This window comes from Tamandua tetradactyla, chromosome 6 (assembly GCF_023851605.1).
Source record: "Tamandua tetradactyla isolate mTamTet1 chromosome 6, mTamTet1.pri, whole genome shotgun sequence".
Taxonomy (NCBI): Eukaryota; Metazoa; Chordata; class Mammalia; order Pilosa; family Myrmecophagidae; genus Tamandua; species Tamandua tetradactyla.
Window position 1 is genome coordinate 96,054,907 of NC_135332.1, and position 23,865 is coordinate 96,078,771.

The 23,865-nt window shown below is 36.1% G+C and overlaps 1 protein-coding gene across 1 annotated transcript in view; it reads left to right on the forward strand.

The window, feature by feature from the left end:
- The window catches only part of LOC143688621 (uncharacterized), a 35,281-nt gene extending 11,993 nt beyond the window's left edge, over window positions 1–23,288 (forward strand). Inside the window, exon 2 of the mRNA XM_077166752.1 lies at window positions 21,988–23,288. Within this exon, the coding sequence (XP_077022867.1) occupies window positions 21,988–22,107 (120 nt within the window). The 3' untranslated portion in view covers window positions 22,108–23,288. The remainder of the gene's footprint in view (window positions 1–21,987) is intronic.
- The last annotated feature ends 577 nt before the right edge of the window (window positions 23,289–23,865 follow it).

A 23,865-nucleotide genomic window follows, 5' to 3' on the forward strand; every position in this document is an offset into this window, starting at 1 on the left:
AACTCTATTTGAACCCTTTCTGCCATTGATACTTTAATAGTTATGCTTCTTTCCTCCTTTTGGTCAGGATGGAATTGATGATCCAATGGTGCCATATCTGGATTCATCCCTGGAAGTCATCTCCCACATCACCAGGAAGACTTTCACCCCTAGATATCATGTCCCACTTAGTGGGGAGGGCAATGATTTCACTTGCAGAGTTGGACTTAGAGGGAGACCACATCTGAGCAACAAAAGAGGTCCTCCAGAAGTAACTCTTAGGCATGCCTATAGATAGTCTAAGCTTTTCTGCTACCTACATAAGCATCACAAGAGTAAGCCTCATGAGCAAGTGCATGGCCTATTGATTTGGGTGTCCCTAAAGTTTGACACAGTATCAAGAGATTCCCTGATGGTAAGGTTTAATAGTTCCATATTCTTTCTCCCATCCCTCAGGGGACTTTGCCAATACTTTTGATTATCTGCTTAATATACTCTAGGATATATCCAGACATTACAATAATCTATACAGGATTAAAGAACCTCTTTCTTATTCTGGGCTCCCTGTGTTTCAGTTGTTCAAATGAGCTATACAGATAGGTTGAATTACATTATGCACTACAGAAAATTTCAGTTCCAGACCAAATAAACCTTTCTTCCATTGGTCTCAAAGAGTATGTGTGGTTCTAAAATATAGACACTGTCTTTCTAATCCCTGTGTTCTGAATTATTTTAATCCCAACTTGTTCGGCTTCATTCTTATCTCTAAATATCAGGTTATATATATAAAACAGCCTCTCAAAATCCAGAGATAATAATCACCACTTTGGACTTAATATGTCTGCTCTAAAAGCTTGCAGTCTAGGCCCCTGTTTCTTATAAGTGTTTTCTAAAGGTGATCATACCATCCCTGTTCTTTTGTTTCAGGTTTATTTTGTCTCACCAATTTTCACACCTGTTCATTCACATCATTGCATGCCTCACAACTTTGTTCCTTTTTGTAGCAGCACAACCTTCCTTCATGTATGCACCATCATTCGCCAATCTACTTCTCCATCAGTGCATCCTTCAGCCACTTGCGTTCATCAGTCATCATGTTTAGTGCTCAAAGTCCACAGTTCATCAGGATGCTCAGTTTTAGATAATTTTATTGTTCCCAAGAGAAAGAAAATTAATATACACACCCTCGTATGGTCAACTGATTTTGGCAAGGTCCCCAAATCCACTAAACAGGGACAAAATAGTTGTGCTGGTTTGAAAGGACATATGTGCCCTAGAAAAGCCATGTTTTAATCAAAATCCCATTTTGTAAAGGCAGAATAATACCTATTCAATACTGTATGTTTGAATCTGTAATTAGATCATCTCCCTGAAATATAACCCAATCAAGAGTGATTTTTAAGCCAGATTGGGGGAAATGTGTTGCCACCCATTTGGGTGGGTCTTGATCAGTTTCTGGAGTCCTATAAAAGAGGTAACATTTTGGAGAATGAGAGTGATTCAGTGAGAGCAGAACGACATAGCCATGAGAAGCAGAGAGTCCAGGGAGCTTCATGAAAGGAAGCCAGGAGAGAAAGCTAGCAGATGATGCCATGTTCACCACATACCTTTCCAGATGAGAGAGAAACCCTGACCCTGTTCGCCATGTGCCTTCTCACTTGAGAGAGAAACCCTGAACTTCTTTGGCCTTCTTAAACCAAGGTATCATTCCCTGGATGCCTTAGATTGAGCATTTCTGTAGACATTTTCTTGGCCTTAGAACTGTAAACTAGCAATTATTAAGTTCCCCTTTTTAAAGGCTGTTCTATTTCTTGTATATTGCATTCTGGCAGCTAGCAAAGTAGAACAATAGTATTTTCAACAAATGCACATGGGGAGAACTGGGTATCAATAGCCAAAAGAATGAAAGGGGACCCTTACCTTACACCCTGTTCTAGTTTGCTAGCTGCCGGAATGCAATACATCAGAGATGGATTGGCTTTTAATAAAAGGGGATTTATTTGGTCAGTTCTTCAGAGGAAAGGCAGATAACTTTCAACCGAGGTTCTTTCTTATATGAGAAGGCACAAGGCAATCTCTGCTGGCCTTCTCTCCAAGCCTCTGGGTTCTAACAGCCTTCCCCAGGGTGATTCCTTTCTGCATCTGCAAAGGCCTGGGCTGAGCTGTGAGTGCTAAGATGAGGTATGCTGAGCTGCTTGGGTTGTACTACATTGAGCTCTCTCATTTAAGCACCAGCCAATTAAATCAAACATCATTCATTGCAGCAGGCATGCCTCCTAACTGACTGCAGATGTAATGAGCAACAGATGAGGTTCACGTACCATTGGCTCATGGCCACAGCAACAGAACTAGGTGCTTTCACTTGGCCAAGTTGACAACTGAATCTAACTACCACACACCCTATACAAAAATGGACTCAAAGTGGATCAAACGCCTAAGTATAAAAACTAGCACCATGAAGCTTCTAGAATAAAATATAGAGAATCATCTCGAGACCTAGTAATAGCAGGCAGTGTCCTAAACTTTACACTCAAAGCACAAGCAACAAAAGAAAAAATAGGTAAGTGGGAACACCTCAAGATCAAATGCTCTGCACCTCCAAAGACTTCGTGAAAAAGGGGAAGCAGCAGCCAACTAAATGAGAGAAAATATTTGGAAATCACACATCAGACAAAGGTTTGAGATCCTGTATACGTAAAGAAATCATATAACTCAACAATAAAAGAACAAACAACCCCATTATAAAATGGTCTAAAGATATGAATAAGTATTTTTCTGAAGAGCTTTCTCAAAAGCACATGAAAAGATGTTCATTTTCATTAGCTTTAAGGGAAATGCGGATCAAAACTACGAGATACCACCTCACACCTATAAGAATGGCTGCTATTAAACAGGAAATCACAAATGTTGGAGAGGGTGTTGAAGAGGTTGTGGAGAAATTGGGACACTTATGCACTGCTGGTGGTAATGTATAATGGTACAGCCACTATGGAAGACAGTTTGGTGGTTCCTTAGGAAACTAAATATCAAGTTGCCCTATGACCCAGCAATAGCACTACTTGGTATATACCCAGAAGAGCTGAAAGAAGTGACACAAACAGATATTTGCACACTGATGTTCACAGCAAATTATTCACAGTTGCCAAAAGATGGAAAAATCCAAATTCTCATCAACAGATGAGTGGATTAACAAACTGTGGTATACAAAGATGGAATATTATGCAGCAGTAAGACAAAATGATGGTTATACATAAGATCGAATATTGTGCCACTACAAAAAAGGAATAAATTTGTGAGGCATGCAATGATGTGAATGAACCTGTGGAACATTTGGTGAGGCAAAATAAGCCAGAAATTAAAGAACAATTATTGTATGGTCTCATTTAGAAAATGCTGATAAGAAAACGGGGGCCCTTTTTTTGGTAGAGCCACAAGAAAGGCAGCAGACGCCAACATGTTTACCATGTGCCCTTCCAGCTGAGAGAGAAACGTTAAACGTCGTTGGCCTTCTTGAACCAAGGTATCTTTCCCCGGATGCCTTAAATTGGACATTTCTATAGACTTGCTTTAATTGGGACATTTTCTCGGCCTTAGAACTGTAAACTAGCAACTTATTAAATTCCCCTTTTTTGAAAGTCATTCTGTTTCCAGTATATGCATTCCAGCAGCTAGCAAACTAGAACAGATTTTGGTACTGGAGAGTGGGGTGCTGCTGCAGTTTGCAAATACCAAACATGTTGGAACAGCTTTTTAAATGAATAAGGGGAAGAATCTGGAGGAGTTGCGAGAAGCTTGATAGAGAAGGCCTAGAATGCTTTGAAGAGACTGTTGGTAGAAATGCGGACTCTAAAGACACTTCTGATAAAGTCTTAGGCAGAAATGAGACATGTGTCATTAGAGAATCAACAAGCCAAGAAGGGGATTGCATTATTGTCTGGAGTGATTGACCCTATCTGGGGGAAATAGGACTGCAACTACACAATGGAGGTAAAGAAGAGTTTTCTTGGAACATAGGAGATCCCCTAGGGCGTCTTTTAGTACTACCATGCCCTGTGATTAAAATAAATGGAAAACCGCACCAGACTAATCCAGGCGGGACTACCAATGGGTCTGAAACTTCAGGAATGAAGGTTTGGGTCACCCCACCAGGCAAAGAACCACGGCCAGCTGAAGTGCTTGCTGAGGGCAAAGGGAACATGGAATAGGTAGTGGAAGAAGGTAGTGATAAATATGAACTTCACCCACGTGATCAGTTACAGAAACGAGGACTGTGATGTTGTTTTGTTCCTGTTATACTATTTAAGTTGTCAGATATCAAGTTTAAGAATGAATATTACCCAAGGACTTGCTGGAAGGAAGGCAATCCTTGTTTTAAAATGGCAGATAATCTGACAAAGTTGACTAGTGGCTTTGGCTGAAAGGCAGATTTTAAAAGCCATGAACTTGGATATTTAGCAGAAGAGATCTCCAAATTAAATGTCAAAGGGGCAGCCTGGTTTCTCCTCACAGCTTATAGTTAAATGCAACAGGAGAGAGATAAACTGAAAACTGAACTCTTGAGTAAAAAGAAACCAGAAATTGAGGTCCTAGAAAATTCTGGACTTCCAGGAAGGGAGACCCCAGAATATAGCGCCCTGTGTGAGGATTTAACCAAATGTGAAACCAGTCAGCCATTTCAGAGAAAGTCGGGATTGGACATGGAGTTATCCAGGAAGGATTGGTGGTGACTCCTTATGTCTGATGGTCATAATCCAATGCTACTGCATAGAAAGCCAACAAGAGTGCTGTGGGACCTGTATAAACAGAGCCACTGCCAGACTGGACTGGGGAGTTCAGAGAAGGGACACATTGGAGGAAAAATAACTTCAGAGGCAAAACCATGGAGGCTGAAGTCTGAAGTCAAGAAGCCTTGGGCCAGGAGAGCAGACCCACCCAAGCCCTGGAGAGGGTGAGTTTGCCTAAAAGGCAGAGGATGGGCCTTCCACCTCATTGCAGTGGAAGAGTCATGCCACCTCAGGTCTTGGAGAGGGTGAAGCACATTCCTTGGGGTTTGTGGGGAGCCTGGCTGCCACCACATGGAGGGGTTGAAAATGTGCCCAGGAGAAGGCAGAGAGCCCAGGTGTGGCCCCAATGCTTGGAGAGGGTGGAGCTGAGAAAAAGGTGATCTCTCCAATGTCCCCCAAGGTTGTATTCAGAGAGAGACAGGCCTCTGTATAGACCTTTGGAAAGGGTGGGACTGCCGCTTTCTAAAGCCCTGAGGATAAATGACTCTCAGACTTTGAAATCTAATGGACTTTGCCGTGCAGGTTTTTGAAACTGTATGGGTCCAGTGACCCCTGTGTTCCTTCCTCCCTATGAAAATATGTATATGTATCCTAGGAATGTTCCACCTTTGTATGTTGGGAGCAAATAACTTGTTATGAGTTTTCAAAGGTCCAGAGCAAATGGAGAAAATTTTGCCTTAGGACAGACCATGCCTGTAACTGACTTGATGAGATTTTATACTGTCTCTAATTTTGTACATCATTTGTATTGCTACCAAAAGTTTAAGGTTTTCTGATATTGTTTTGGAATGAATGTATTTTGCATTTAGAAAAAAAAAAAAAGAAAACAGGGACTCTTACAGGAGATATATTTAGTCCAGAGTGGTGATTATTATTTCTGGATTTTGAGAGGCTGTTTTTTATCTATAACCTGGTATTTAGAGATAAGAACAAAGCCAGTCATGTCGGGATTGAGATAATCCAGAACACAGGGGTAAGGAAGATGTTCTCTTATTTTAGAACCGCACCTACTCTTTGAGACCAAAGGAAGAAAGGTTTTTTTTTACCTGAAACCTAAATTTTCTGTAGCACATAATCTAACTCAACCTATCTGTTTAGCTCATTTGAACAACTGAAACACAAGGAGCCCAGAATACAATAAGGGCCTTTAATCCTGTATGGCTTAATATAATGCCTAGACATATCTTAGAATATGTTAAACAGATAATCACAAAGTATTGACAAAGTCCCTTGAGGAAAAAAATTATGGAACTATTAAACTTTACCATCAGGGAATCCCATGATACTGTATCAAACATTAGGGACACCTTAATCAATAGGCCAAGCCCTTGATCTTGATGTTTACACTTGTGAAGCTTATGTAGGTAGCAGAGAAGTTTACCCTACTTATAAGTCTGCCTACAAGTTACTTCTGGAAGACCTCTTTTGTTGTAGCTCAGATATTGCCTCACTCTCTCTAAGCCCATCTCTGTAAGTGAAATCATTGCCCTCCCCCCTACGTGGGACATGACATCTAAGGGTGAAAGTCTCCTTGGTGGCATAGGAGATGACTCCAGGGATGAGCCCAGAACATTACAGTAATCTAGTTATTGTACATAGGCCTATTTTGCATCTCCAGTACATTTCTGAACTCTCTGGAAAGTGAGCCTAGCACAGACCCTTAAACAAGAGCTTATCACAGGACAACTTTTAATGGATCAATGACAAAACTGAACATTATTCTTTATTTTGATCTCACAGGGCCCTTTTATGGCCTGTAGATTATTTAGTGTATCAATGACAAAATTTTCTGCAGTTTTTTCACCATATCTAGTTTATGTCAGTGTTTCTTCAAACAAGTCACATGCTTCTTTGGTGTTAGATTTCATAAACCCTGGATACTCCCCAATATTGAAATGCAGAATGACTCATTAAGTGAACAAAGTCTGAGCCTGTAATATCTTAATCTGTAAATAAGGAGGATCTGGATTTAATTTGGGAATGTCCACAAATTAGAAGAATACCACCTGGTTTCAATCCAATTAGAGAAATAGTTTCTCCACATATCCTATCAATAAATTAGTATTTATCGGGCAACAACTGACATCTTGATGCTTTTGTAGTGCTTAGCATTGAGCATTTTATAAAACCTCACTCCTTCTCTTAACAAAAAAAGCTACAACTTATTTGAAGGCTTGTTTAATCATTGCTTTCTATTATAAAATGTCACTGCAGTTCCTACATTCCTAAAATGACTATTTTGCTATTCACTCATTCTTTGCCTATATAATTTTTAAAAATAAGCCCATTGCATAGAACATGAGTGTGAAATATTTGGTATACAGATTTTTATGAGAAAGGCAAGAAGAAATTATATTCTGTTGAAGTTCAGATTTTAAACCTTTTCTTGGGGGCAGGGATACCACTTCATTATTTCATAAACTGTAAAGGACTTTTCAAGACAATGCACATGCACACAATTTTTGTACCTAATTTCAATGTTTCTCATGGATTGATTCATGGGTTGGATTAGATTAAGGACCCCAGTTTTCTATAATTTCCACCTAATAGCATAGCAATTAAGCATTCATCTGAAATTAAAAAAAGCTCTCATTAGCTCTCTTGGAGAAGACACATTCACACTTTAGTGTCAAATACTTCATTCAAACAATAAGGGACTGTTTCTATTCCACGTCAGCTTTTGATATTATGCTATTTGGATGAGACAGACTTGAAATTGCAAAGGGAAGAGAACACGATCTAAGGTTAGTGTGCAGGCATTGCATATTCAGGGAGCAGGTAGATGTGAAAGCCATGCTTTGTCTTACGTAGCCCAGTTTATCAAACCTGTCTTTAGCTGCTTGATTCCATTTTCTGAGCCTCAGATGCCTTAAAATGGAATAGGAATAGGAATACTCTAGTAGATGAGGAAACAAAATTGGTGCTTCAAGAAACAATATAATTGTGAATTTAGTATATGATAAGGTGTGGAGAAATTATTCCACATCTGGTGCTGAGGTTTGGGTGTCTATTTTGATGCCCATCTCACACTATTCTAATAAGACTTGCAGATGGGCTAAATGTCCAAATGTAAATGTCAAAACTGTAGAAGTATAGAATAAAAGACAGACAAAGCAGATACCAAAAGATTTGCTTATATAAAATTTAAAAGCATCACCTTCTAAAGACACCATGAAGTTAAAAAAACAAGTTAACAACCTAGAAGAAAACATTTGTTACAAGAGAGTAAAGATTAATACTTAGACTCTAAACAGAACAACAAATAATCCAATAGAAAAATGGGCAAAAAATATGAAAGCTCAATTTGGATGGGAAAATGGAAATCATGCATACATATATGGAAGAATGCACAATCTCTCATTATCAGGGAAATTCAAATAATAAGACAGTACTTTATATAATCAACAATATAAAACATTATATTCCCTGTTATAGAAATATGTGATTCAGGATGCACCGGGGTTCAGTGGTAGAATGCTCACCTACCTGCCATGTGGAAGACCCTGGTTCGATTCCTGGCCCATGCACCCAAAACAAAGAGATTCATAGAGAATCTATGAATCAAAGAGATTCATGGTATACTGATTTATTTATACTAGTGGCAAATTTGTTTTTAGCAAATGTGCAGCCATACAATGGAATACTATTCAGTTATTTTTAAACATAGAAAATCTAGATCACATAGTGATATAGACAGGGCATATATTTATTACTGCCTTTGCATGTTATATCTTTCCTTCAGGTGAAAGCTAATCAGAATATACCAAGAACTTAGGGAAAAAAAAAGGTTTCCCTTTGTTTGGGGCCACTGGGGAACCAAAGAGTTTGCTCATATAAAAATTAAACTTAAAATAAATTTAGTTTGAAATGCTAGTGGTAAATGAAAGCGAGGGGTAAGGGGTATGGTATGTATAATCTTTTTTTCTCCGTTATCGTTTTATTTCCTTTTCTGTTGTCTTTTTATTTCTTTTTCTAAATTGATGCAAATGTTCGAAGAAATGATGAATATGCAACTATGTGATGATATTAAGAATTACTGATTGTATATGTAGAATGGAATGATATCTTAATGTTTTGTTTGTTAATTTTTTTAATTAATAAAAAAAGTTAAAAAAAAATTAAACTGTAGGGCGGTGCGACGGTGGCTCGGTGGCAGAATTCTCACCTGCCATGCCTGAGACTTTTAATTTATACACATCAGAACGAGAGTGAACAAAGTTAGAAAGCGCATGATAAAGTAGGGAATGCTATTTGTAAAAAATGATTGTATTCTTATTAGGTAAATAATTCATACAAACCACTAAGAAAAACATGAACGCCGCAAAAGGATGAAATAAGGCAAAGTGACACCAACAGATAATTAAATTAAAATGACTAAAAATCATGACAATGCATTTTGGTAAGTTGCCTCAAGTCCATTTTGGAAGAAGAGGATGCAAATTAATGAACTAAATAGCCGAAGTCATATTACTATTTAAAGAATTTCACTAAAACAAATTATTTAGCTAAATTCCTAAAACAGCAAGACTTACCAACATGGGCTTTGCTGACCTTTCTTTCAGTGGAACTCAGCCTTTAAAACATTGTAACACATTTCTTGTGTAATAATGTCATTATAACCAATATCTTATCTTAGAACTCAGAGAGACATACTATACTGTGCTTCTAATATTTTGTTTTGCTTCTAATATTTTATCTGTTTAATGATACTGCTTATCTAGAAGATGATGATTTGAAAGGAAAAGAAGCAAGATCATGAGTTAGTAGACTGTACACATGTGGCTTTTTTGACTCCTGTTAAAATATTTACCTTGTAGCTGAAGGGTTAAAAATAAGAGAATAGTGACTAATAGGACTGTGAAAATGAATTTCTAATTTTACTCAATTTTAATTAAAAAGCAATTCTGGGGCAAGGTAAGGTGTCTCAGCAGGCAGAGTCCTCACCTGCCATGCTGGAGACCGGGGTTCGATTCTTAGTGCCTGCCCATGCAAAAAAAAGAAAAAAAAAAGCAATTATTATTGAAAAACTTTTGTTTGTAAATATAAATAAATTTGTGCTTCAACTGTAAATTTTATGAAATCTTAGAGCTCATGTATTTTGATGAAAATTTTAAGCCTGAATTAGAGGTGCTTTAAGCATAAAAACACGCTGGATTTTGAAGACAACCTGAAGAATGTAAAATAATCATTAAAATTTTTTTATATTGATTACACATTTAGGATATAATGAGTAATGTGACTACAAAAAAACTTTAAATTACGTATGTGATTTGCATCATATATTGATTGAATGGTGCTAGCCTAGAGACCATATGCTTTACATATCCCACTGTTTCAGGCATTCTTGAACAAAAGTATTTTAGCTAACTTTTTAATGTGAAAATACCATGCCTGAACATTTGTGGTTCCTCCCAGGATATAGAGTTTGTGTCTTATAATTTGTTTTTCAAGATTTTGGACCAAACAAGAGAAAAGTTTGAATTCAAACAACCTTGTTTGGTTATATGATACTAAATTACTAGGCTAATTGAGGTTTCCTATATCTAGCTCATTGATTTGGCCATCTATAGCTCCATTCAGAGGGCATTAGCGTTTCCTCCTAAACAGTCACTCCAGAGGATAAATGACTATCAAAGAACAAGAAAAATGCCCACAGTGCTAACTGCACATAACCACAATGATATGGTTTCTATGGCATGTACTTCACTGATAAAAATAACATTGTTGAAAATGTGTTAATGTAGTGCTCTGATCACATTTCAGATGGAGCACTATTCTTTTTTTTTTTTAATTATAAGATTACTATATTTTTTGAGTGCTTCTAAACTGATCCTGATACATGTTTAACAGAATTAACATTGAATATGCAATGTACAAAGTCTTTTCATATTAGCCATTTAATGCACCCACCAAAATTATCTAACAATTATCTTTGTCCTCATTTCCTAGGCTTAGATTAAGTAAAAGTATTCGTTTTAATTTAATTTTTGAATAGGTATTATTTGCATTATTGAAAAAAATCAAGAAATACAAGAGTATAGCCTACAGTCATAATCTCTCTCCCAATCCTCTTCTCTATCCACTTGCTTCCCAAACACCCCCCACCAGTATATAGATAACCACACCTTTGTAAAAAATAGTTATAGTTAAGCCTATTTCTGGGCCCTCTATTTTTTTTTTTTTTTTTTTTAAAGGAAAGACAGAGAGAAGGAAGGAAGGATAGAAGGAAGGAAGGAAGGAAGAAAGGGAAACATCTTTAAACATTTTCTTGTTTTATTGTATTCTGTTTCTCCGTTTTTGTTACATGGGCTGGGGCCGGGAATCGAACCGAGGTCCTCCGGCATAGCAGGCAAGCACTTTGCCCGCTGAGCCACCGCGGCCCGCCCTGGGCCCTCTATTTTGTTTCATTAATATATTTAACTAATATTTTGTCAGTATTATACAGTCTTGATTACTGTAGCTATGTAAGAAGCCCTGAAATCAGACAGACTGATTCCTCCCAATTTATTCTTCTCTTTTCAAAAAATTGTTTATATTCTAATAAAATTTTTAGAATAACCTTATCTATTTATTATACATTTTTCTAGCACTGTGATAGGAAAGACATAAAACTGTATATCAATTTAGGAAGTATTGACATCTTTACTATATCAAGTATTGCAATCCAACGTGATATGTCTCTTTATTTATTTAGGTCTTTGATTTCTTTCACCAGTGTTGCTTAGTTTTTGACATACAAGTATTGTACATGTTTTGTTAGATTTACAACTAAAAATTTCTTTTTGGGGGGAGTGATTGTAAATGGTATTGTATTTTAAATTTTAGTGTCTACATGTTTATTTCTAGTATATAAAAATATAATTATTTTATTTTGCATTTTTGTGAATCATATTTTTAATCCACTAAAATGGAGGAGATAAATGAGGTGGAGCAAAAAGTCCAGGTTTTCAGTCCACAGGTGTGCTGGTTTGAAAGGATGTATGGACCCTAGAAAAACCATGTTTTAATCAAAATCCCATTTTTTAGAGGCAGAATAATCCCTACTCAATACTGTATGTTTGAAACTGTAATCAGATCATCTTCCTGGAGATGTGATTTAATCAAGAGTGGTTGTTAAGCTGGATTAGGTGACAACATGTCTCCACGCATTTGGGTGGGTCTTGATAAGTTTCTGGAGTCCTATAAAAGAGGAAACATTTTGAAGAATGAAGGAGATTCAGAGAGAGCTGAGAATGCTGCAGCATTATGAAGCAGAGAGTCGCTAGCCAGCGCTTTGGAGATGAAGAAGGAAAACACCTCCTGGGGAGCTTCATGAAACAGGAAGCCAGGAGAGACAGCTAACAGAAGACGCTATGCTCGCCATGTGCCCTTCCAGCTGAGAGAGAGACCGTGACTGTGTTCACTATGTGCCTTCTCATTTGAGAGAGAGAGACCCTGAACTTCATCGGCCTTCTTGAACCAAGGTATCTCTCCCTGGATGCCTTTGATTGGACATTTCTATAGACTTGCTTTAATTGGGACATTTTCTCAGCCTTAGAACTGTAAACTAGCAATTTATTAAATTCCCTTTTTTAAAAGCCATTCCGTTTCTGGTATATTGCATTCTGGCAGCTAGCAAACTAGAACAACAGGTATATTCTACTTGTTACTCAAACATCTAAGCTAGGAAATTGGGTGTTATGTTAGAGTATTTCATCTATTACCAGTACCCAATATTTCATTAACATTTTTGGCAATGGTTCCATGTTTGTTTTGGTTTCCCTACACTAAAAGTTGTCTGATTTCTTATATATTCAAGGAATCTGATGCTTTAATTAACTTTATTTTTTTAAATATTTTTACTGTCAAACTTTAACAGGCAAACATACAAACATTTTCTACATGGTATACAATCAACGGCTCACAATATCATCACAGAGTTGTATATTCATCACCATGATAATTTTTTGAACATTTGCATCTCTCCAGAAAAAGAAAGAAAAAAAGAAAAAACTCATACATACCATACTCCTTACTCTTCCCTCTCATTGACCACTAGTATTTCAATTTACTCAACTTATTTTAACCTTTGTTCCCCCTATTATTTATTTATTTTTTATCCATATTTTTTACTCATCTGTACATATCTTAGATAAAAGGAACATCAGACACAAGGTTTTCACACATCATACAGTCACATCATAAAAGCTATATCATTATACAATCATCTTCAAGAAACATGGCTACCCTCCCCCTCTCTACGTGGGACATGACTCCCAGGGGTGTAAATCTCCCTGGTAATTGGAACAGAAATCCTGCGATGAGTTGGGACTTGGTATCAAGGGATCGAGAAAACCTTCTGCACCCAGAGGGGGAAGAGAGAAATGAAACAAGGTAGAGTGTCAGTCAGTGGCTGGGAGATTTCAGACAAAGTCGAGAGGTTATCCTGGAGGTTAAAGCATTATATATAATATCCCCTTTTTAGTTTAAGGTGTATTAGAGAGGCTAGAGGAAAGTGTCTGAAACTGTAGAGTTGTGTTCCAGTGGCCATGTTTCTTTAGGATGATTGTGTAGTGGTGTAGCTTTCGCGGTGTGACAGTGTGATTGTGAAGGCTTTGTTCTGATGCTCCTTTTGTCTGCAGTGTGGATGGATGAGTGAAAAGTGTGGACTGGGAGTGGATAAATAATAGGAGGAACAAGTGATGGGATGAATTAGGTGGAGGGAGGTGCAAGTGGTCGGTGAGGGGGAGGGGGGATGTGGTATGTATGAGTCTTCTTTTTTCTTTTTGTTTCTTTTTCTGGAGTGATACAAGTGTTCTGGGAGATGATCACGGTGATGAGTTTATGGCTGTGTGATGATCTTGTGAGCTATTGATTGTACACCAAGTATGGCATGTTCATATGTTAAGAATGCTTGTGTTTGTATGTTTGGTTTTATCAATAAAAATTTAAAAAATAATATAAAAAGAAACATGGCTACTGGAACACAGTTTTACAGTTTCAGGTACTTCCCTTTAAGATGTTTTAATTTATGATGATGGTATTCAGTGTGCTGTAGTTCTTATTACATTTAATTGACATAACTACTGGGAGATACCATTATCTTTATTTTACAGTTGAAGAATTCAAGCCCTAAGAAGTCCAACACCCAACAATATAAAATTTATAACATTCAATATCCAACCAAAAATTATCAGGCATCTAAGAGGCAGCAAAATATGACCCAACAATTGGAGAAAATAAATGAATAGACACGGATCCCAAAATGACACAGCTAATAGAATTAGCAGAAATAGACATTAAAATGGCTATTAAAAATAAGCTAAATATGATCAAAAAGTTTAAAGTAAAGCATGACCATGATGAGGAGAAATGGGAGATGTAAAAAAACTCTAAGTTAAATTCCCAGAAAAATGTAGCTGAGATGAAAAATGCACTTGATGGGATTAGCAGCAGTTGGCATGTTGCAGAAAAATGATTTGTGAAATTGAAGACAGAGTAATTGAAATGCTCCAAAATGAAAACTCAGAAGAAAAAAAATTTTTTTAAAAATGAATAAACTACATATTTCTCTCTGTTCTAGTTTGCTAGCGGCTGGAATGCAACACACCAGAGATGGATTGGCTTTTAATAAAAGGGGATTTATTTCATCAGTTCTTCAGAGGAAAGGCAGCTAACTTTCAACTGAGGTTCTTTCTTATGTGGGAAGGCACAGGGTGGTCTCTGCTGGCCTTCTCTCCAGGCCTCTGGGTTCCAACAACTTTCCCCAGGGTGATTCCTTTCTGTATCTCCAAAGGCCTGGGCTGAGCTGCGAGTGCTGAGATGAGGTATGCTGAGCTGCTTGGGCTGTGCTACGTTGAGCTCTCTCATTTAAGCACCAGCCAAATAAATCAAACATCATTCATTGCAGCAGGCATGCCTCCTAGCTGACTGCAGATGTAATGAGCAACAGATGAGGTTCACGTACCATTGGCTCATGTCCACAGCAACAGAACTAAGTGCCTTCCTTCACCTGGTCAAGTTGACAACTGCATCTAACTACACCCTCCAAATTAGACTTCATTCCTTACCCTTGTGTCTCTTGTATGACTAATACACTGAGAAATGTAAAACCTCTAATATGAAGAATGGAAGAAATAAAAGGTATAATATTTCTTGAAATAATTATCTTTTTTAATAAGATATTCTGATAAAGAGAGAACTGGTGCTTTGCTTACTGTTTTAAAGAAAATTTGCAATACTACAGACTTTTTGAAAAAACTCTTTAAGTACTTTTTCTTTATTTGCAATATGTTTTCCCCTAGCTGCAGAATCTTTGAAATATTGGAGTATTTCTGCCACAAAGATCCATTTGTACCCATAATGTTATTTAATGATACAATGTTGCTCGTTAGAGGGGTTGAATTTGGCTTGGTCTTAAACTGGCACAACTGATTCCATGTTTTCCTAATGGACATACTCTATATTTTTAAGAACTGCAAAGATTCAATAAACAAATAAATGTTTTTGAAACTATAAGATTTTTAAACACTGAACAGCACTGTTGTCCAAAACAAATCCTGTTTAAAGGAAATTTAAAGAGATAGAATTTACTAAATCAAAGAGCATACATGTATTTGCCTAAACTTTTCCTCTTTAAAGCAGTTTATTTCTATTAAACTTAGAGTCAGTTTAAGTCAGATTATAAATTAGTGAATTCTATCTTTCTTCTATCTTTTATTAAAATGCATTGTTTTGTTTAGTCAGGTAAGCAAGCAATTATGTATTTGAATAACTTGCATTGAATGTTAATGGTATTGAAAAGCACTTTGGTCTTTATACACTAGTGAAGTAAAAATAAAATATTGTATTTACAAATGATAAAATGAATAGAGCAGCAACATAACTTTGCCTAATAATCATCAGACATATAATTATAGTCTCAGTTAAGGGGGGGTTGGGGTGGGTAAGAAATAATGGCTGAATATTTACCAAATGGAATGGAAACTATAAACCGACAGATTGAAGAAGCTCAAAAACCTCAAATAAAAGAAACTTGAATAAAACCAAAACAAAGCACATCTCACTAAAATGATATGTACAGACAGTAAATTAGCACATGGAAATATGATTGCTCATTACCATTAGTCATTAATAAATAAATTTAAAATAATGAGAAACCACTAAATACCCACTAAATGCTAAAATTAAGGACCTCTACATCAACTGTTGGTAAAAATACAAAGTAACTCTAATTCTCATACATTCCTGGTAGGAATACAAAATGATACAGCCATTTTGGAAAAACATTTTGGCAGTCTTTTTATAAAGTTAAATGCTAACCATACAACTTGGCAGTCCGGCTCTTAAGTATTTAACCAAGAGAAATAAATACCCATGTCCACACAAACCTTGTATAACAGATCTTCAAAGGTATATAAGTGTTTTTATTTATTCACAACAACCAAAAACTGGAAACAGCCTTATGTCTATCAATAGCTGAATGGATAAATAGATTGTAGCACAGCTGTTCAATGGATTTTGTAATATTCAAGGACTAATCTGAAACTACAGATTCAAGCAACAATGCAGAACTATCTCAAAAGCTTTATGCTAATGAGAGAAGTCAAACACAAAAGCACTCTCCTACTCCTACTTTTGGTCCTGCACATAAAGTTACATACTGCAGGATTCCATTCATATAAAATTCTAGAAAAGGGAAAGGCAAGTGACAGAAGCAGATCAATAGATTCCAGGGGTGGGTGGTGGGTGGGGTGGGGTGGGTTGACTTCAAGGGGCCACAACACAACTTTTGGGTGTGAGGGATGTATTTTCTATTATAATTTGGACATTAATTACGCAGCTCTATATATTTGGCAAAACTCATTAAACCGTACATCTAAAATCAGTGCATTATATTTTTTTAAAATTATACATTGGTAAAGCAACTAAAGTGAGAGCAAGAGAGAATATTCTGAATGCTATGATCAAATGAGTAAAATAGGAATAGCCAAAGTGGGAGCCTGAGCTCTATGATAAAGACTGTTGTGTCTGAAGCACTGGTTAGGTATTTAGGCTGAGTGTGAGAACAATTGGTATAAAGGTTGGAGCTTATTCAGTTAACTGCTATTCAAATGTGAGAGAGGAGGGGAGACAGAAGAGGGAAAGAATTATTAGGAGACCTGTTAAGTAGGGCATGACAAGCAAGCTAAGTTTTAGAAAGAAGAAAATACAAACACAAAGAGTTGAAATACTATAACAGAAAGCAGTAAATACTTGGACTGTTAACTCATGACACATTTCCATTAAATGCCTTTTTTTTAAAGACTATTCACAATAACTTGAGCTAACATTTTTATTAAACTTTAAAAATAAAAATACTTAAGGCAAACATCCTCCCTCTTTTAAAACACTCATGTGAATGAATGATGGATAGGTTAATTTAGTGTCTCTTTTCTTAGATAAAAACCAGGTGGTATTTCTTTTAAGAATAACAAACTAAGTACAATTCTGTGAGTAACCGATATTAACCTAGAAAGCTAACTCAAAACAGTTTATCCTTCCGGAATAACCCCCTTCCGTGGAACTCTACTAAAGTATTCATTTGTTAGGACTGTGTATAATCTTAAAAAAATCACATAGCATTATATAACCACGGTAGGTAGAGAATTTTCAAATATTTTCAAAGGTATGTATTCCAATCATAGGAAAATTGTTTCAATTGTCAAAATTCTTACCATTTCTCAAGTGCAAAATTCTTAGCACATTTCTATTCAAAGCTGACTACCTCTAAGAAGAAAAAATGAACTTTGCTCCACTTTCAGGTTTGTGTAAAGATAATACAGAAGTTAATTTTGAAAACATTTTTGTTTTGAGTATGTTTTGATGAAAAGTAAGCTGCTATCTTTCACATTTAAAGAATAAATAAGATTTCATTAGAAAATTATCTAACAAATAAAATAGCCTACAAGGAAATCTATTTTTAAAATATTTATGCCTTATCAAATTCATTTGACTTAAAAGCAAGCTAATCTAAAAAAACCACCAAACTAATTTCACTTTTTTGCTGGCAAAAAATAAAATGCAGTACCTTTTGTTTGGTGTGTAAAATACATAGCAATTGCTAAAAGTATCTTAAACATATTGCAAAAAACCAAATTCTTACTTACCCTTTCCAGGTAGATGTTAAGAGGCAAAAGAAAGCAAAGGGGTAGAAATATCAGCATAAATTCAGGGATCTTCATTAAGTACCCTTTGGAAGTATTTATGCATAAGCCCCACCTATATAGCCCTCTAATTTAAATTTGAAAGAAATTAAAAGAGCTCTTGGGTAGGAATTATCTTCTGTCTATGAAGAGGTTATGTGAATTTATCCCAGGAGAAGGTTTTAACATGTGAACCTTATTTCAGGGACTAGATATGTTAAAAAAAAAAAAAAGAAGAAGAAGAAGAAGAAAACTGCCAATGAAACCAGCTACTGTCCTCAAAAAACTTACAACCTTATAGAGGGGTGTGACAAATTATAGCACAGTATAGGATCTATGACCCCATGAACACTGGGTGGCTGGACATGTCTGGTACAGTCACCCTTCTATAGTTTATAGTATAGAGACAAAACAGGATCTAGAGGTGGGAAGTGAAGAAGAGGTCTGGAAAGTTACACTGAAGGAGAATTCCTCTAAATAAACTGAGGGGTAGAAGAATCTGGTCTAGAAAGAAGAAGGACCTCTCCTCTTCCCCGATACTTCCACTGCCAAGCCGAGGATCAGTGTTTGCAAACAAAACACTTGGAAGGAAAAGAAAATGAGATATCTTTGGAGAGCTAGCACAACACAGCTTGAACTGAGAGTTTTCAGCTTAGAGGGTGTAGTATCTATGACATGAGGTGAGAGAAAAAGAGTAAATTGAGCCAAGATTATGAAATTACTAATGACAAGCTAAGGGCATTGATATTTATCTGGTCAGTGAGAAGGAATCATGGAGGCTTTTTAAACTGCTTAGTAACACCATCAGATTAATGCATTAGAAAGAACACACTCCTCATCCTCAGACAGAAGCTGAATTTAGAGAGCAGGCATGAACCAATTATGTATAATACAGAAAATTTCCAAGGGCATGTGAGTGTACATTCAATATAGAGATGAGGGAAAGGCCACTGAATGGTTCAACCTGAGTTTCTAAGGCTTATGTAGGGATGAATCATCAATTTTCACAATAACATCACCTACCATGATGGCAGAAGTTGGGAAAGAAAGACTGTGAGTTGAACTCTAAAGCTAATAATAACAGTGAATAAGGATTGAACCATTACTATGTACCAGGTATTGTGCTAAAAATTTTATACAGATTATATTATCTGATCCTTAGAATTCTCCAGGATGATGGGCTGTAACCAGGAAGCCTGTAGTTGGTAGTAGTCAACAAGGCAGCTGGAGATTTAAGAGTGTTTGGGGTGTGTGGGAACAGTTAACCATCTGGAAGCAGTTTGGGAGAGTGACTCCACCATTTGACTCTGTGAAAGGGTGGAATGTGGAATGAGGAGAGGGCAAAAGGAGAAACAGTGTCCTTAGAAGAGAGGCCAGGATATGGGGAAATCTTTGAAAACCCAATGTGGCTGACAGTTGCTTTCCCCTGGTTTAAATGAGAGAGAGAGATTGAGAGAGAGAGATTGGTTCAGAATAGAATGGAAAAGTTTGGGAGGGTAGTTATAAGTGGACGAGATTTGAACCAGAGAAAAGGGACTACAGAGTTACAGGGGATAGAACTGAAGATAGGTAGACAACCAGAGAAGACCCAAAGAAGATATAAAATGGAAGCATGCCAACAGCCCTGAAATTATGATACAGCCATGTTTTGTGTATTTAGGAGCCAATTCACAAAAGCTCCTAATGTTTGTTTATTTTTATTTTTATTATTTTTTATTGTGAAAATATATACAAAAAAGCAATACATTTCAAAGCATACTGCAACAATTAGCTATGGAACAGATTTAAGAGTTTGGTATGAGTTACAGTTTCACAATTTTAGGTTTTTCCTTCTGGCTGCTCCAAGACACTGGAGATTAAAATATCAAAATAATGACTCGGCAGTCATACCCATTTGCTAAATCCTATCTTCTCTGTTATAACTCCACCTTCTCCTTTGATCTTTCTCTCAGTCTTTAGTGGCTTTGATCTTTCTCCCAGTCTTTAGTGGTATTTGGGCTATGCTCATTCTAACTTTTTCATGTTGGAAGGGGCTGTCAATAATATGGGATGGGGGATGAAACTATTTAATGTTTTTGGAGAGGCTGGCCCCTCCGGGATTCACCTCCCCTCATCAGGCCTAGGAACTCATCTTCTCCTAATGTTTCTTTTTCTGCATGGACAGGCACTGGGAGTTGAATCCGTGTCTCCAGCATGGCAGGCAAGAACTCTGCTTGGTGGGTCACCATGGCCTGCCCTTCTCCCAGTGTATCGTTCTAGCTTTTTCCTTGTTGTTACTTTTGTTATTGATGCCCTCTTTGTTTTCTCCTGTTAAATCCTGACATAATTGTCATCTGGGTACCCAGTGGTTTTTTTGGTGTGTGCAGGCCCCTGGTATAGTTTCATATTCACAGCAGTCATCTAAGGAATATCTCTCGTATGGGAGGGTGTGATGAAAAGATGAAAAGGGTGTAGCGTTGGGATCCAAATCCTATCTTTCCCATATCATAACCTGGGGCAATTTTTTAACTTCTCTGCATCATTTTCTTATTTATCAAATAAGGGTGGAAATATCCCTCTCGTGGTGTTGTGGATTAAGTGAAATAATACTCAAACAGTTAATCTCTGGACACTATACTTTATAAATAGTGACTTTTATTAAACATTTCCTTGGCCGCAATAGTCAGGGTTCTCCAGAGAAACAGAACTGACATCATTGCTTCAGTGTTCTTCAGTGGAGAGTGAAAAAGTGTATCTATCATAAATATATATTTATTTGCTTTATCATACAAGATACATAACTTTATACACCTGTATATATTTATATATTTTTTAAAACTAATTATTTCAAACTTTCAGAGAAGTTGTAAGAATAGTACAAAGACCTCCCATTATAGCCTTTTCTAAGATTTCCCAATTAATATTTCACACATATTATTCTTTCTTCCTTTATATACGAATACATATTATTCTGAACCATTTTAGATTAAGTTTTACATGATGCTCCATTATCTCTTAATATTTCCAAAAATAAGGCCATTTTCCTATAAAACTGCCATACAACCATAAAATCAGGAAATTAACATTGATACAATACTACCATATAATACTCATATTGATATTTCCAGTACGAATGTAATATCTCTTTTCATTTTCATTTGGCTAATTGAAGCTTGCTTTGTTAACCAATCTAGAAAATATTTTCTTCTAATAGTTGAGTTAAGCCCATTTACATTTTTCATTATGATATATCGTTCTCAGTTCTGTCATTATTTTTTACTCTATTTACTATGCACTATGTCATATTTACTATGTGATTTTCATATGTGGTATAGCTTCTCTTTTTTGAAAATTAATTTACTTTTACAAATTTCTTTTGATATTTGGTACAGTTTATATTTTTATTCCAGTTATTTTACGTGTGTTCTTAGTCTCCTTTTGCCTTTTATTATTTAATTTGAAGCATTTAAATGATATACTTTGACTTCCACCTATTACCAATGATACAATCAGAAACATTTTGTTTTTCTTTTTCCCTTTCCCACATCACTCTATTTTGTGCTTGCTTGTATTATTTCTGCTCTGTTAGAAATAATTAATAACATATAACATATATACACTATTCTTTTCTTTACTCCACCTTTATTAACTTTTAAATCTACTTTGACAAAATTTCCCCAATTGCCTTGGGAAAAAGAAACTTGACCTTCCATAGATTTCTCAGAGGGCTCATGTGCACAATCACCTCTGTGCTCTTGTATGTTGAAAAGTGGTTTCTATTGGCTTCATCTCTGAAAGATTGACTGAAAGTAAAAATCCTTGCTTGCTACTTTCTATTCTCAAGTTGAAAACACTGTTCAGCTATTGTCTTGCTATTTGTTGCTGTCAAGAAGGCTAATATCTCTCACAAGCAGTGGGGACAACCAAATCAATAGGCCAAGCCCTCCCTCAATCTTGAGGTTTGTTCATATGAAACTTATCCCTGCAAAGGATTGACTAAGCCTACCTAAAATTAGGCCCAAGAGTCACCCCCAGAGAACCTTTTCTGTTGCTCATATGTGGCCTATCTCTCTCTCTCTCAGCCAACATGGCAAGAAAGCTCACCACCCCCCTCTTTCTACATGAGACATGACTCCATGACTTCCCTGGCAACGTGGGACAAAAATCCTAGAATGAGCTGGCACTCAGCATCAAGGGATTGAGAAAACCTCCTCGACGGAAAGAGGGAAGAGAGAAATGAGACAAAGTGTCAGTGACTGAAAGCTTTCAGAGTCGAGAAGTTATCCTGGAGGTTATTCTTACGCATTTTATAGATACCCCCTTTTAAAAAAAAGTTTAAGATGTATTAGAGAGGCTAGAGGGAAGTGCCTGAAACTGTAGAGCTGTGTTCCAGTAGCCATATTTCTTGAAGATGATTGTATAACGATATAACTTTCGCAATGTGACTGTGTGATTGTGAAAATCTTGTCTCTGATGCTCCTTTTATCTATGGTATGGACAGATGAGTACAAAATATGGATTAAAAATAAATAAATAATAGGGAGAAGAAATGTTAAATTGGGTAGATTGAAAAACTAGCAGTCGATGAGAGGGAAGGGTAAGGGGTATGGTATGTAGGAGTTTTTTTTTTCTTTTTATTTCTTTTGTTGGAGTGATGCAAATGTTCTAAGAAATTATCATGGTGATGAATACACAGCTATGTGATAATATTGTGAGCCACTGATTGTATACCATGTATGGAATGTTTTTATGTTAAGGATGTTAGTGTTTGTATGTTGTATATTGTAAAAATATTTTTAAAAAAGAAGCCTAATATCAATCTAATTATTTTTTCTTTTAATGACTTGGACTTTTAGATTTTTTTCATCTGTAAACATTTTTCTCAACTTTTAACTTCTTGGAGTTGATTGTTTGATTCATTTTTTATAGGTACATGATGATGCACCCTTTCAATATGTAGAGTCAAGTCTTCTTTTATGTCAGGAAAGTTTTCTTGAGTTACAGCTTTATATCTTTTTTTACATTTCAAAGGTCCACCTTCCCTAACCTCTGGCCCCAGGAGCTCACATTATGTAACTGCTATATCTTTTCCTGTGTTCTATATATGTAACTTACTTTCTGGTCCTTTGCATTTCTTTATATTGTTTCTTTTCTTTTCTTTTTTGGCTCTTTTAATTTCTGTACTCCATGGCCCTTACTGTACTTTCTGCCATAGCTATTCTCCCTTGGACATTGTAAATGCAATCTTTATTTCTGAAATTATTTTCCTTTTTTCTTAAACTTATGTCCCAAGTTTGGTTAGCTCCCACTCACCATCTTTCTTCTGTTTGTCCACTTCAATTGTAATTTCATATATGTAGTGCTTGTTCAATTATATTTAGTTTCTGTTAAAGAGTTATTTCATTTTTCCTGTTTTTTTTTTTTTTTTTTGGTGGGGAGAAAGGAGTATTTTCAACAGCTGAAAGGATTTGATTTTCACTTATTCTTTCTCTTTTTTCCTTTAAATTCCTTGTATGGATAGTAAACTCTTATTTATATTAGACTTTCCTGAATCAGCAATAGAAGCTAATATTGTGAAGTGGAGGGAAACAGTTTGTGCAGCTCATTTGTTTTTAATTAATAAGTGCTAAAATTTATTGAAAATGTAATATCTTCCATGCATTGTGCTCACCAGTTTTGTAACATTGTCCTGCTTAATCATCTTCACAATCTTTTTAATTTCATTTTTTTGTTTTTAATTTCAAGAGTGCCATCTTCTATGATTGTATAATGATATAGCTTTTGCAGTGTGATTGTGTGATTGTGAAAACCTTGTGTCTGACCTCCTTTTATCTACCTTGTCGACAGATGAGTAAAACATATGGATTAAAAATAAATAAATAATAGGGGGAACAAATGTTAAAATAAATTCAGTAGATTGAAATGCTAATGATCAACAAAAGGGAGGGGTAAGGAGTATG